The 16046-nt window shown below is 38.7% G+C and overlaps 2 protein-coding genes across 17 annotated transcripts in view; one reads left to right on the forward strand and one right to left on the reverse strand.

Annotated features, from left to right (window-relative positions):
- Nucleotides 1-16046, forward strand: part of NSUN7 (NOP2/Sun RNA methyltransferase family member 7) — a 51901-nt gene that overhangs the window by 22086 nt on the left and 13769 nt on the right. For 3 of the 5 annotated variants that reach the window (XM_054688332.1, XM_054688333.1, XM_054688334.1), the window contains exons 11-12: nucleotides 1144-1278; nucleotides 7170-7293. In XM_054688332.1, the coding sequence (XP_054544307.1) occupies nucleotides 1144-1278; nucleotides 7170-7293 (259 nt within the window). Of the gene's footprint in view, nucleotides 1-1143; nucleotides 1279-7169; nucleotides 7294-7792; nucleotides 11253-16046 lie in introns of those variants that run through there. The other 2 variants (XM_054688331.1, XM_037530240.2) reach the window with 2 other exon arrangements.
- APBB2 (amyloid beta precursor protein binding family B member 2) overlaps nucleotides 14135-16046 on the reverse strand; it is a 359532-nt gene continuing 357620 nt past the window's right edge. For all 12 annotated transcript variants that reach the window (XM_054688336.1, XM_054688339.1, XM_054688343.1 and 9 more), the window contains one exon: nucleotides 14135-15051. In XM_054688336.1, coding sequence (XP_054544311.1) covers nucleotides 14884-15051 — 168 coding nt within the window. In that variant the 3' untranslated portion in view covers nucleotides 14135-14883. The remainder of the gene's footprint in view (nucleotides 15052-16046) is intronic.

Raw genomic sequence — 16046 nt, forward strand, 5'->3', positions numbered from 1 at the left:
ACAGGGAGCTACCCACAGGGCACAGTAGACCTCTCCTGTCTCACCCTCTGCTCCCCTCAGCAGTGTATTTCAGTCAATCCGCCTCTTCTCCCCACTTTGTTTCTGGTAAATCCTCTCACCTTTTCCTCCTCCACTTCAACGCCCCCCCCTCCACCCACACCTCTGGCCTACACCCCGGCTCTTATATGCATAAATAAATAAAATAAATCTTTAAAAAAAAAAACCTTTCTGTAAGGATAAAGCATGGTAAAAATGGAGGAACATCCATATTTTATTTCAGGTAAGCCATGATTAATTATTACTCCATAAGGTGGTATAAAATATAATATTTAAAGACATTATAAAGACAGAATAATCTGGGATTTGGGCTAAAATTGGAGAATGTACATTCAAGAGGTGTATAACTACTTTTTGGGGATGGCTTGTTAAGGGAAGTACTCCCTATGGCCTCTGAGAATTATTTCTTAATTCCCAAAGTGGTAGAATTTAGGGTTAAACACTTGTAAGTCAGCTAATTAGCTATGTGTTGTTTAAATTTCTTTTTCATATGCTGGAAACATGCAGCTCATTTTGGATTTTAAACATGATGCGACTTACCTGTGCAACGTATTTTTCTTGCCCCCATTCTAAAACCTGATATTACAGAAATACAACTTTAAAAAGAATAAGTTTTCCCATCCTTTTCCATTCTCAACAGTTGATTTCTAGTCTTCCAGATTATTCAGCACCAACAGTTGTGTACATTTTAAGTTTTACTTGGGTATTGTCAAATTATCCCCCAAAATATACATGCTTTTCCTCAAGGCCTCTACATTTTGTGTTGTATTGATTCTTACCTTGTAAATGTTTTTGCCAGCTTTCCTTTAGTATTTTTATAATATCATCTTTTTACACTTAATCGACTTACTAGCTGTTTATTTTGGTAAAGGCATAAAGTACAAGTCAAGCTTTATTTCCTCCAGAATCCTTTCTCACCAACCCCAGTGATGTAAAAGACACCTTCTTATATATAATCCTGTATATACTTCCGTGAGTGTCTAACTCTGTTCCACTGATATTTGGCTATTTCTACACTAATATGACAGTGCTTTAACTATCATTTTAAATGGTTTTCTTCTCAAATATTATTTTTTTAATTACCAGAACTCCTTCCCACACTTGTATATCAAATAAAACAATCCAAAGATGCACCATGAGGTTAATAACTTCCTACCTGCAAGTCTCGGCGTCCCATCAGCAGCTGGAACGGGGTCCTGGAAGTCCCTTGAACAGCCAGATGTAATCCTCTGCTCCTTCTTATTGTGTGAAGGTCTGGAGGGGCACAGGGAGAACTGGAGGGGCTAGGGGCACCAACCACAGAAACAATATTTTTACCACCAGGACAGACAGGCCGAGTAAACCACTTGACCACCAGCCATATGGATGTATGCATGTAGTCTGTTACAAATTATTTATACATTAAATATATGTAACTTCTTATTTACTGTTACATTATTATTTTTTTTTTAAAGAGGCATGTATTATTTATTTGTTTGTTTGTTTGTTTGTTTATACAAGCACTGGGTACAGTCAGAAGCACGGGAGGGTGAGAGAATTCACCAGAGCCAGAGCGGGGAGCAGAGCAGGCAGAAGGACCGAAGTACACTGCTGAGGGGAGCAGCCGGCGGCAGGAGAGGTCTGCGCGCCATGTGGGACCCTCCTCCGGTGGCCGGGGAGCAGCCGGGGATCGAACCGGCGCTGCAGAGGCTGCGGGCAGCTTCGCAACCCAGCGCTCAACCGCTGCGCCACCGGGGAGGCCCTACTGTTACATTATTGACATATAATTCACATACTGTGACATTCATCATTTTGGTGTATAATTCACTGTATAATTTCCGTATTCAGAAAGTTGTTCAACCATCACCACTATCTAATTCGAGAATAGTGTCATCACCCCAAAATGAAACCTCCTACACATTCAGCAGTCATTCCCTTTGCCCTATTAAGTCCCTTCAAACTCTGGTCTGCTTTCTGTCTCTATGGACTTGCCTATTCATTTCATCTAAATGAAATACAATCTGTGATGTTTTGTGTCTGCTTCTTTCAGTTGGCATAATTCAAGTTTCATGCATGTTGTAGAAAATTATCCAAACTTCTTTTTTAGGCCAAATAGTCTCCATTTCTGTTGTAGGAATATGACACAATTTGTCTATTCATTGGCTGATGCCACTTCAGTTGTTTCTGCCGTTGGGATATTATAAATAATGTTGCTGGAAATATATGTGTACAAGATTTTGTGTGAACTAGGTTTTCGTTCCTCTTGGGTATATGCCAAGAAAAATTGCTGAATCATATGTCAACTCTATGTTCAATGGTTTGAGGAACTGCCATACTGTTTGTCAGTGTGGCTGCATCATTTTACCTTCCCACCTGCACTGTAGCAGTGTTCTGATTTCTCCACATCGTCACCAACACTTGGTCTTACCTGACTTTTGACTCTAGCCAGCCTAGTGGGTGCAAAGTGATATCTCATTGTGATTTTTGTTTGTGATTCCCTGATCACTACAAGGGTTGAGCTGCTGTCCCTATATTTACTAGCCATTTGTATATCTTCCTTGACCAAATGTCTGCTCAGATTCTGTGCCCATTTTTAAGGTGTGCCATTTGTCTTTTAGTTTTTAGGGTGAGAGTCTCTTGTATATTCTGTATATCAGACCCTCATCACAAATATTATCCCCCATCATATTATTGTTTTGATAGTGTCTTTTGATTCACACATTTGTACTTTTGAAGAACAGGTTATCAGTTTACTATGTTGTTACCTGCGCTTGAGGTATCATCTCTAAGTTGTTGCCTAATTCAAGGCCTTGAAGAATTATGTCTATGCTCTTACAAGCATTTTATAGTCCTGGTTCTTGTATTTATTTATTTATTTATTTATTTATTTATAATAAAGTGGCTTTGTTCACTTTTTTTTAAAAATAAGATTTATTTATTTATTTATTTATACAAGCACTGGGTACAGTCAGAAGCGCAGGAGGGTGAGAGAATTCACCAGAGCCAGAGGAGAGCAGAGCAGGCAGAAGGACCAAAGTACACTGCTGAGGGGTGGCAGGAGAGGTCTGCGCGCCATGTGGGACCCTCCTCTGGTGGCCGGGGAGCAGCTGGGGATTGAACTGGAGCTGCAGAGGCCACGAGCAGCTTCGCAACCCAGCGCTCAACCACTGCGCCTCCAGGGAGGCCTGGTTCTTATATTTAAATCTCTGATCCACTTTGATTTTTGTATGTGACATAAGTAGGCTTCCAACTTCCTTCTTTTATATGTGGATTTCCAGCTATCAGGCACTGTTTGTTGAGAAAGCTATTCTTTCTACATTGAATGGTCTTGTCCTTGTTGAAAAATCAATTGACTGTAGATGTATGGGCTATTTGTGTTTTCTTAATTCTATTCCATTGATCTATAAGCCCATACTTATGCCAGAACCACCATAAGAGGCTTTCAAGATCACTAACGGATGCCTTGTTTTAGCAAAAGCCTTTGTAGCATTTAATGATATAATCAAATGGTTTTTTTTCCCTCATCTGATATTTTAACATGATGATGAATTAATGTTGTGTTTTCTAATAGTGAATGATCTTTGAGGGCTAGTTTTGACAGACTGTGTTCTATATTTTGGCTTTCTGTTATCCAGTGAAGGGGGAGGGTAGGGCAGGTGAACAGTGCACGAGGAGCCCAGGATTGCTGGCCCAGTGTTGGTGCCTCTTGTGATAATCAGTAATCACATACACCAGAAACAAATCTCTTGGGCCTCCCTGGTGGCGCAAAGGGTTAAGATGCAACCCATGAAGCTGTCTGCAGCCACTGTAGCACAAGTTCAATCTCCTGGCCAGCCAGGGAAAAACCCACATGGTGTAGCAGACCTCTACTGACTCACCCACTGCTTCCCTCAGCAGTGTATTTCAGTCAGTCTGCCTGTTTGTTCCCCACTCTGTCTCTGGTGAAACCTCTCACCCCCCACACCTCTGGCCTGTACTCCAGCTCTTGTATGCATAAATAAATAAATCTTTACTAAAAAAAGAAATAAGTCTCTCTTGATTCTGGATCCTGCTATCCTCATTGCTGTCAGTGAGCCCAGTTCTGTTGTGTCCTCTTCTGTCAGCACTGACCGCTTAAGGACAAAACCACCACTGATCTGCATTGCTAGGACCCTCCCGTGGCATATTCCTCACTGCTCTGACGAAGGATACATCTTCCAGACCTCCTTTCCACATAATTCTCAAAGGATTTTCCAGCCTTAACAGCACATCCATTATAACAAGCTCATGCCTCTGCAGCTTCTAGTCCTTTCTTCCCTTGTCTGCCATGGCAGTCCAACTTGTCTCCTCATTTAATGTGAGCCATTGTGTAGAAATAGTTTCTACACAATAGAAATAGTTTCCTATTTCTATTTTAAGAAATTACCACAAATGTAGCAGCTAAAGACAACACCCAGCAATTACCCATCTGTCCTGTAGATCAGATGTCTGGTGTGGTGTGGCAGGTTTCTCTGTTCAGGTGATCAGCATGATGAATTCTTTGCTGCAGGCTCTGGGGTGGGGGGAAGTTCATGTCCAAGCCCATTCTTGTGGTTGTAGAACTGAGGTCCTCATTTCTTACTGACCATGACTGCCCTCAGCTCTCAGCTTCTAGGGGCCACCTTCATTCATTGCCACATAGCTGTTCCATCTTCAAGTCAGCAATAATGCATCATATGCTTGTGGTGAGAGTCTCTGATTTCTTCCATTTCTGACTCACAGACTTGGATTTAAAGGGCTAGTGTGATCAGCTCATGTCTACCCAGCTAATACCCAGAGTCTAAGGGTATCTGATGTCATTACAGCTGCAAAATTCCTTCTGTCATCTGTACTAGTTTTCAAATTATCTGAAACTTGGAGGCTTTACAACTATAAAATTTCATTCTTTCACGGTTCTGGAGGCTAGAAGTTCGAAATCAAGGTATTAGCAAGACTGGTTCTTTCTGAGGCCTCTGAGAGAGAATTTGTTCCATGCTTTTCTCCTAGATTCTGGTGTTTGCTAGCACTTCTTGATATTCCTTGGCTCATAACTGCATCAGTCTACTCTCTGTCTCCATCCTAACATGGCCTTCTCCTGTGTGACTCTGTGTATCCTCTCTTTTTTATAGAGATGTGAATATTGTTTAGACACTAATCTCCTCCAATATTTCTTCTTAATGAATACCTACAGAATCCCCATTTCCAAATAAGGTCATTCTGGGGTTTTGAGTGGATACGAACTTTAGGGGTTACACCATTCAATCCATTAACAAATCCACTCTGGCCCCCAAACTGATATTCACCCCATCTCAACATCCTCAAAATCTTCACCCATTCCAGGATAATTCTATATCCAAAACCTCATCTAGATATTTTCCACTTCAAAAATCCCAGCTGTCACTAAATCGGATATGAGTGCAACTCTGGGTATGAATTTATTTTATTATTCAAAAAAATGGACCATAAGCAGAAGTTTGGAAATCATTTTAAGTAGGAGGAATTTCTGTAAAGTAACTTGACTAATCTTAATTTTTGATTATTACCATTAAAAACAACAGCATATTTGTATCTAAAATATGTCATAATCATCTACTATGTAGCCGGTACTCTTCTAAGTACCAGGAATATATCTGAATTAAAACTGACCAAAAAAACCCAGCCTTCGTATTTACATCCTGGAGTTAAATATGTTCCAAATGGGTAAAAACCAATTATTGCAGAGAGCATTCTTTCCCTAACATATAAGTGAATTACTTCTTTTTGATGGTTTCTATTTGGGTGAAGAGCATATGTGAATAAGCCTTAGACATTCAGTTTGTTGGTTACAAGGTTGGCGAGAGGAGCATCCAGCTCACTTGCCTTTTCCTCGGGCACAATGGTCATGTTCATCTTCGTTTGGCATAAACATGAACCCTCCACTGGCTTGGCCCTTTGGCATGTCATTGGAGCACCTGTGTTCCTACCTGCATCCTGAGCGACTTCTACCTTGCCTCAATCACCTTATGGGCCAGCCACATGGAAATATGTGCTCCACCCTGAACATACATTTTCAAGGCATTTGTGCTTTTGTTCATGTTCTTCTTACTGCCTAAACTCACTTTCTTTACCTGATGAGAAACCTACTTAGTCTTCAAGATGTAGCAGCGACGCTACATCCTCTGTGAAGTCTTCATATTTGCTCTCTCAGATTTGACTGTACCTTGTATCTGTATCCTACATAATTGTGACTCTACTTAGCTGGGCATTCTTACTGGATCTTCTTTATTTTTTTGTAAACTGATTTGTTTCTCCAGCTAAATTGTAAACTAAGATTAATTAATATTTATGTGCTTCGCACATGCTAGGCAAATAATGAAGGGATATAAATATTAAATGACTTTGAATTCATAATATTAAAGAGATTATTAATAAGATTTCCTGATACTTAAATCTGATTAAATATATTTAATTGCAAAAGCATGAGAATATAAAATTATGCATGAAGCATTTAGTGTTGGATGAGGAATTAAATATTAAATTTGAAAAATGAAGATTTTATTTTAAACATATTAGTGACTAGAGATTTTTGTCATATACTTTCTTAAACACTACATAACTTATCCATTAACACTAAAAACAATTGATATTCACCCCATCTCAACATCCTCAAAATCCTAACCCGTTCCAGGATAATTCTATATCCAAAATCTCATCTAGATAGTTTCTACTAGTTAAAATGATAGGCCATATTTATATATTGTAATTGTATAAAAAGTAACCAAAAGAAAGTCATACCTTTTGTATTTTGACAACTTTGGGGAGTAAACGTTATTTTGGATTGTACTTTTGAGATTACTATACATAGTTACCTATATTGATTACCTATATTACCTATTTATTAACATATTAACAACACAGGGAAGGTATTTGTCAAAAGGATGTTACTCTTGGCAAAGTTGAGAAATAGAAATGAGTTGAAATATCAGAATTTTTAATTTATAATAGTATTGTACTATTCTAATAGTATTGTACATTTTGTCCTTATTTGGAATTGTTATTGGTTAAACATAATTGAAGAAAATGTGTTGCAATTTACCTTCTTTCAATTAGCAAATAAGCCATTCTAATAATTGACTGTTCGCTCATGTCTACTGCAGGCTAAGTCCTCCTGTTCTTCCACTGTGCTCCGTAGAGGAAATACGTTTGTCTACTGATAAATTTTTCAGAATGGAACCATCTGAAGTTACCAATAGTTGCTTTATTTCTGTTCTAACAAGAGAGGTAAGGAAAAAAAATCCCAACCCATGTCAAACTTTGGAATTAAGAAACAACAAAGCCTCATAAAAAGAACCTAGGAACTTGGCGAGCGTTTTGCAATGGTGTGCTTACTTCATAAATGGCCTAACGGGCAGGAAAAAGAATGATTGCCATCTGGCAGAAAGTCCCTATTTTTATCTTTCATGCTCTTCTGAGTGTTTCTCCCTGCCTGCTCTGCACCCCCACCTCTCCAAGCAGTGTGTCAGCATCTAGTTCTCCTTAAGTCACATACAACAAATAAGCTCTGTAATCCTTTTTTCCCTCTATTAGGGTGACAAGTGGGGACGTTTAAGTACACCCAAAACGTTAATTTGTTGTGGCTTATGGGATGTATAGGGACTAAAGGGCTTAGAAGTCACTTTTTCAAGTAAGCATAATTTTTAAATTTTTTCTGAAATGCTGATAAGTATAACACACACAGTACAGTGACCTCCTTGTGTAGTAACTACCTCTTTAATCATAGCGGGACCCATCTGAGGCCGTTTCTGTGAAGGACGTTTTGGCTCGCGCCGCAGCAAAGGGACTGCTGGATGGGATTGAGCTGGGTAAATCTTTAAAGCGGGACAAGAAGAAGAAAAAATCAAAAATAACCTTGCCAAAATCTTCCACTACCGATAATGACAACCTCCAACTGAAAATTGCTGACTTCCTGAGTCGAGAAAGTAACGCAAATGCTAATGGATCAGAGACATTACCAGCAAAAATTTCTCTTCCACAGAAAAACACAACTCAAGTGGGTCCTTCCTCACAGGTCAGAAAATCTAACAAGGCCACCTCCAGTCCTTTAGTGCCCACACTCATGAAAAACATACCCCCCTCCAAGTCATATTTAAGGCAAACACACTTCACAAGATCTCGACCAGAAGACAAAATGGTTGTCCTGAAACCCATAGAGATTGTTTTGCCTCCAGTAATGTTGCCATTTTCAAGTGCCCCAGGGGTCAGATCTCAGATACCAACTCATCAATTTTACTGTCCTTGGGCTGGACCCAACAGTTACGTTCCCAGCTACTTTTCCACACCATTAATCAAAAAGAAGGAAAAGGCTAAAGAACACTTACCTTCCTCCACACTCAGGCACCCTCGCCCATGGCTTTGATTGCCTTGTGCTTTTTTTATAGAGTCAAGAGCAGCTGATTTTTTTCCCCAAAGCCTGCTACTTCTCTGAGGGTTAGACATCCCTACAAAAGATACCCAATCTTTCGGTCACTTAGTGTTTTCTAAATGTGATACTACCTTCAAGGGAATTAAGACTACAGTGAGAAACAATAATGTAGGCAATTAAGGAAAACAGAATTCAGAGATTCCAACAGCTCAGTGCTGATCTGTTCTAGAATGCCCAGGTGTAGACTTAGTAGCAGCTGTTAGAACTTGACTCAACTCACTCCTGTTAACTTTCAATTTGGGCTTAGGACTCCAGTTTTAAGATGAAGTTGCCACAATTTTTTGTGAAGGTCAATACTGTTTGCCTTTTAACAGACTTCAAACTCACTCTGTGAAGGCAATCTATTAGATAAGGCACAGCTACAGCAGAGATGCTGACCCTCCCACACCCACTGAGATTGCGCTGCAGTATCTAGCCCTTTTCAGTTTAGCATTTTTCAGTCACTACTGAGGTTGATTCCCCACCCCCACCATCAAAATCTTTAAACAGTGGATGATGAGTTTTGTAGTGTGACTGAGGTTGAGTATGAGTAGGCGGAATAGGAAGGTCCAAAGTCCCAGGTGTGGGGAGTTCAGATGATAGCTCTGTTGACAGAGAGACACCTGTTTCTCAGTGGAAGGGCTTCCAGAATTTGAGCACATTGAACATAATCAGCCATTCCTTCCGACAGCCCCAAGTACTGTTGTAGAAAAGTGACTGTCGGCAATTTTCCTACTTAATAGTAATAATTCTGTGGAAGAGCAAAACTGTTGAATACGAGTGACACCTATGATTGAAGGAAGCCATAAAATGTCTGATTCAACTCAAAGATCAGGTGAAACAGTAAAATACACAAGTCATTTCATATGGCACACAGTAATCAACTTTGGAAAATCATTTCTGATGCACAATTAAAATATACTGTAGCACTGTTAATTATATTGCAAGTCAATTCATCTTGAATGTATTATCAATTGCCTACCAAGAATTGGTATGATTATCACTTCTGGGTCTACTGATTTTTTTTTTTTTTCATCATGATGACAGAAATTGTTTGACATTAAATACGTTGCAACTAAAAATTCTATTGTTAAAAAAATGTTGATAGACACATAAAGTTCAAGTTTAAAGTGCTGTTTTCAGAATCCAGTTGTGTTGAACAGTGTTATGTACATTATTAAATGTTCAATTCGGGTGGCATGGTTTTAGTAGAACATTATCTTTAAGGTGAATATTTAGGACTTTACCACCTCTAATATTCTACTCTTTATTTTCTCACTTGCAGTGAAGATTTTGAAATGATTTCATTTTATTAGTAATAAATGTTTACTTTAGCTGAAGATTTTCATTTATCTGTAAAATGTGTCAGTCAAGAAACAAAACTTTTTGCACTTGAACCAGGCCTGTTCTGAATCTCAAAAGTATTCTTATCTGAGTCTTAAAAAGCACAAATGTTTCAAATGTTTAGCTTATTTTACTAATTTCAAAAATCAAAATACTCAAGTCTTTGCTCTAAATATTGTAGCACGTGGTTCACCGTCTTTCTCCCACCCTTCAGCTGGCTTGGAGCATTGCAGGCCTCTTGGGCACAGGCATGCAGCAGAACTGAACTCTGTTCTGCAAAGAGCTGTGGTTTCATTCTATCCTTTTTATCCCTTCCCTACTCTCTTCCCCCGGCCTCAGATTGAATGGAGTCCATCGTCCAAAAGTGTTGATAACAGTTCTGAGTTTTTCACCTTAGGTAGTAAGTTATAAAAAGAAAATTCCAACTGTTGTGTAATAGTTCACATTCTTCTTCTGATCACACCAGCTGCACAAACTCCCGTCATTTTACAACCTTAGCCACTTACATTTTCAGTTCCTGATGACAAGCATCTGGTCACTGAATTACTTTTTTCTCTAAAGGTATATAGAGATTCTGAATTAAACCATTCAATCGTTAAACGCGCAGCATTCTTCTTTGAGAATCTTCTATGAAGTACATGATCTGTTATTAAATACTTTGGTAGAGTAAAAGGGGGAAATACTTAGGATAACAGCAACATACAAGAATTCTAATGAAGGGGAATGTTAATTACACTGACATTTTGCTGAGCCTTTTTGAGAAAAATGCTGCAAAGATAGAAAGGAGCAAAATACCGGTATTTAGATACTCCAATAGCAAATTCAGATATTTATCTTAATTACTTATCACTATATAATACTCGAACCAAAGTGGAAATTTTGCTCCTTGAGAACTGCCTCTGATAGAGTAAAAGATAAAACTACTAGGGGAAATGCAGGATGAACAAAAAGCGGGTACATTCTTCAAATTCTTTTTATCTTCCTCCATTTGCCTAATAGCTCAACCCACTCAGATGCAACAAATTTGTTTTTCTAGTACCTTTCATTTTGGATATTGTACCTGAACAACTCTGTATTCTTTGAGGTCAGGTTTTCGAAGCAATGAAAGACTGTCCTAATATCAGACTGCTGACCCAGACTTGTGTTGGTGACGCCTCGTGTTGGCCTCTGCGCCCACAATGCCAGGTGTCCTTCCTGATCAAATAGGGACAGTGTGAGGAAATACTCAAAATTTAGTGACTTTCCCATCCTTTCCAGGTGGGCATAGGCCATAAATAATGAGTCTTCGCTTACTTAAATGAGTTCTACACAGTTTAATTTGAAAATAAAATAACTGGCATGGAGATACTAAACTTGTAATTCTATCCCTGGATATATATGACTGAGATGTCCGATAAATGAGCCAAACATTTTATGCAGCTAAGTTTATTCTCACAACATGTTACATTTAAATGTGTAAAAGTGGTCAACAGCAAAAGGGCCGAAAGGAAAACCCAACGTTCTTTTCAGGATAAACGAGCTGCTGCAGGTGGCAGGGCGCATGCTCTTGTTGATAAAGTGCGAGCAGGACCTTTTTCCCTGAAGCTGAAATAAATTGAATTTCATGTCACTGTCTATATAACACACGTTAGCTCTGTATTAGGCTAAGGAAGCCTGGCAGACCAGGGAGCCAACGGTCCAACTAGTTAATTTGTGCTAATAGCTGTGAGTAAAATGTTTTTCATGTTGCTTATGAAATCTTGAATTTGTGTTGCGATGCTTATGAAATGAATGTGTCATACAAGAGGAAAGATTTTGAGCTTCTAGCAGAATTGTCTTATAAATGTTCATCCTAAAAATCATAAAATGGATTTTAAAAAAAGTAGCAGTGCCAACAGTTTATCACCAAGAACTTATTTTAATAGAAATGGGTCTAGTATCCCTTCATGCAATCAGACAGACACAAACAAAAAAACAATGGTCCTAATTTGCTATGGGTGAGCGTCTATCCAGGTGGAAACAAACAGCGTGTGGACATGTGTTGATTTTTGCGTTTAGATGAGTTCACACATATTGTGAAGGTTATAAAAATGAAGCACCAAGCAGTGCTTTTAAGTTTGCAAAGTAAAGTTTTTAGCCATAGGCAGGTTGGCTATTCCCCTTGATTCGGCCAAGGAGCACATATATGAGGTGGCAAGTCTGTGTCTATCTAGCTGCTTTTTAAAAAATAAAAGGAACTTTAAGCATTTTGCCTTTTCTTCTACATACTCCAATAAAAATGTAACTACAAATCATTACAAAACCACCTTTTAGGCAATGTATAGTTCACTGAGATTACTTAGACCTGGATACACTGTCAGATGCTATCCAGGAAAGATAATACCTTAACACAATAATGCAGTATATTTCAGTAAAAATAGAATAAATAAAATAAAAATATTTTAAGCTGTATTTAACAGGTTAATTAAAAAAATGATAAGACATACAAGGCATAGTGAACATGGCTGCCTGTTTACCAAATCACAGATATAAAGAATGCATAGATAACCGAAGTCACTACAACATCAGGTAAAACACCGGCATCCTTTCACAGAAAATACACACATTCTTTCATACATACTTTTTGGCCATGGCAGAAAGTGTCTGAACATATTGTGAAACATAATTTTACAAAATTAATTGCATTTAGTAGGCAAAGCTATTTTCAAAACAAAATATCTGCAGTAAAGTTTCCAATATGTAAAGGCTATTATTATTCATCTTTAATGCATCCTATAATTGCATATATAAATCAGTTTGCTACTTAAAGCTAGCTCAGTATTCTTGATCCTGAAAACAAACATACCTTAAAAAAATGAACAGGGGGTTCAGGTAGAGCTTTCCATTATAAAAATGGACTGGTTGTTCAGAATTTTGAAGTTTACCACACTAAGTGTTTCATTGTGGAGATCAAGATGCAAGATCATCGGGACTGAATTTCAAACAGCTTTCGCAGGGCACAGTAAGGATTTTCTTAACGCAATAATTTTATAATGGCACTGGTCACTTCAGATGTAATAGGAGATAGGCTGGTGAGAAGGACAATTCATTTTTCAGGTAACATCTTTTTTTACTAGAACACTAGGGTACTAGCAAACAATTCTACAATGTTGAGAGGGAAGAGAGGCAGGGGCCACCTACTAACCCCATCTTCTCTGGTGGCTACACACCACTGCTTAGGAATCCACCCCGGGGAACATCTCTGGGAAATCTTGTGGGTTGAGCTGGCCATCCTGCGTGGAGACTCCTGTCCCCCAGAGCACACGTGAGGCTCACTGTAGGGAAACCGCCCTGGACTGAGTGAGGACAGTGGTCTGCAACACCACCGCGTCTGCAATCTTGAACACGTCCCCCACTCATTCAAGGAATTCTGGGATTTCCTGACAATAATTGGATCCACCAAGAGTCATTTCTGGAAAGGCTCTTCCTGACTGGTGTGGAAACAGAACACAGAACTGGGAGCTGGGAACCCGGTTCTCTCATTACTTTTATTAGCTCTTGGGCCAGGTCACTGAGCCCCTTGGAACTTCTTATTTTTATTTCTCACATGTGTCTAATACCCTCTATATTTTATAAGGCTCAAATGTGATCTGAAAGTGGAAATTATTTTGACAAGTACAAAGCAGTGGATAAACATAAAGCATTACTTTTATAATGGATGTTGTAAAATGCTCATTTTGACATTACAAAGTAAACAAGGCTAATCTTTAAAGTGATTTCCTTAGCAACTTCCTTTTAAACCAGCATTGTCAGCAAGAGTTTAAATGTGTTTATCTTTATAGCTAAGTTTCTTAACTATATAGAGAGAGGCAGGAAAGTGCCATTTGGGGGAAATTTGCTAAATAGTCTATTGTTCCTAGGTAATGTTCTGATATGAAAGTTTCGAACCTTGCAAATAAATGGGAAAAAATTGAAAAATATATCCAGTAGAGCTCAACAAATTCTAACATTACATAAATTCAAGAAAGGTTTAATTTAATGTAATTTGTTGCCATGGACAATGCGTGATGGACAGACAGCTTTCTGGGCAAAAAGCATTAGGGTAAGACTGAGCTAGATACAGAATCCCAGCAGAATGGTTTAGCCAGGAGACGGACTGACAAAATAACGTGGTGCTGGAGATCTAAAATATAAATGCTGTTCCCTCAACTCCAAATTGCATATTGGCTAATTATCCAACTAAAGATGAAAGGCTTGCGAGGAATATTTCATTTTAATATTGTTTCTGTAGAGAATGGCCATAGTGAACTATAATTCTCTAGCTGCATTGTACAATATAAGGCAGAAGTTTGAAATATGTCCCACCCGAAATGCATTATGATTTTGTTAAATCTTTCTCTGCAAAGAAAGGCTATTTTTTGTTCGATTTTAATTTCTCAAATTTAGTTTTTCAGTTTTCACTTTCTTCCAACATCCCACAAACAGCTGTAGACATGAAATGGTATCCAGGTGTCAAAGCGCTCATCAAGGAAAGCTGCCAGTTGGTTTCTGTATCAATGCCAACAGCCAAGTTTGTCAACCGAAAGGTTCAATTTTATGAAAAACTGAAACAAAAAAGTCACCATCCTATTTTTACAGCAATTCAGTGGTATCTGCTATGCAGTGTCTACTCCAATACTGGAAACAGGGCAAAGTGCTGTAGGACGTAAGAGTTGCTCATGACAGATCCAGTCAAGAGGACAGAGAAACGAAGTCAGGCGTCATTCACTCCGAGGACTCGACATTCGCTCACTGGGAGGGGTGCGGCCACATTCTTCTCTGTGTGTGTGATGTTAAGTAATGGTCACGCTATTTACAATAAGAAAGAGACCTTCCACTGTTCATGATGTAACTTACTGACAGCAAAAAAAATTTAGTCATGCTTCTTTTCATATCATGTGATGGAGGCAAGATGAGAGAACATGCTTGTCTAACACTGTTTGGTTAACGATAAATTCTCTGAAGACAAAGCATCAGCAACTGGATGGAAGGCCGGAGAGCAGTTCATCTTCTTTAGTGTAGCTCTTCAATCTTCAGGTACAGAGTACAGAATCCTCTCACATGGGAAGCTATGGCGTTTCTGTGACAGGGCGTTTCTGTTTCAAAGTGTCAATGAGGGATAAGACCCCTCGTTTTACATTGGTTGTGACTCTTCTGGTCACTGAGTCTGCTGGCGGAGGTGGTGGTCGAACTTTCTGTGAAGGCGGCCTGGCTACCAAGCACTTCTGATATCGTAACTGAAATGGAACAGAAAACATGGCATGGTATTAATAAGGTGTCATCCCTCCTTGTTGAACACGCTTTCAACTCGTCATCAATCCATTTGCTCCCCCAAGTTAACGACTAGCCCCTAAACACAAATCCTAGTGCTTATTGTTTTTTGTCTTAATGTGTGTTGTAAATTCTCTTAAAAGATCACTAGGCTCACAAGGGTGTCCTGAGTTCTGCCAACTTTTTCCTCCATCCCTCTGCACCTTCTACTTTGTTCTCTGCATCGATAGGTTGCAAGTAATAGACCTCGCAGTCGAAGAGCGAGTGAAAAGAGAAAGGTCTGGGAGAGAGTCCTAATTCTATTCTTCACCATCGACATGTCCATCTAGGTACACAGATACACAAGGCAAGTGCCTGTGGCTAAGTGAGAAAAGGCAAAGCTTGAATCCAGGCTCTTAGCACTTTATGGCCCCAGGCATGTTATTCTCTCGGAGCCTCCACATCTTCAACTATAAAATGGCTGAAGAATAGAGATCTTTACAGAAAGCCTTATGACAAAGGAATAATTGTAGAATACCTAAAAGAAGACTAGCAGTGCTAAAGACATTCATCAATGTTTGTTCCCTTCCCTAGTTGCTGGTTTTTTGTTTTTAAAAGAACAATGTATTGAGATTTCAGGATACACTTTACATACAACTACAAAATCCTAATGAGTTAATTTTTTGAAACTCCATTAGTATTGACATCACAGATGGTATCTATCTTTCAGAAATATAGCACAGTCTACCTTCCCCCTCATGCTCACTTTTATATTAACGCAAGATAAATAGCTCTTCAAAATTAGATTAAAAGGTTACAACTCATTAAATGTTTTCTTTCCTTTTCTTCTCAAGTAATTTTTTTCGAATCCAGGCACTATAAAATAATCCCATGACTAGTTTTTAAAAATCAACTTAAATGTTAATAGGATCCATCATACAGTTGGGAAACAGTCTCATTATGTTTATATTACTTTTCCCCA

The sequence above is a fragment of the Talpa occidentalis genome, unplaced genomic scaffold (assembly GCF_014898055.3).
Source record: "Talpa occidentalis isolate TD23 unplaced genomic scaffold, MPIMG_talOcc4v2.1 talOcc4.6, whole genome shotgun sequence".
NCBI classification, from domain to species: Eukaryota; Metazoa; Chordata; class Mammalia; order Eulipotyphla; family Talpidae; genus Talpa; species Talpa occidentalis.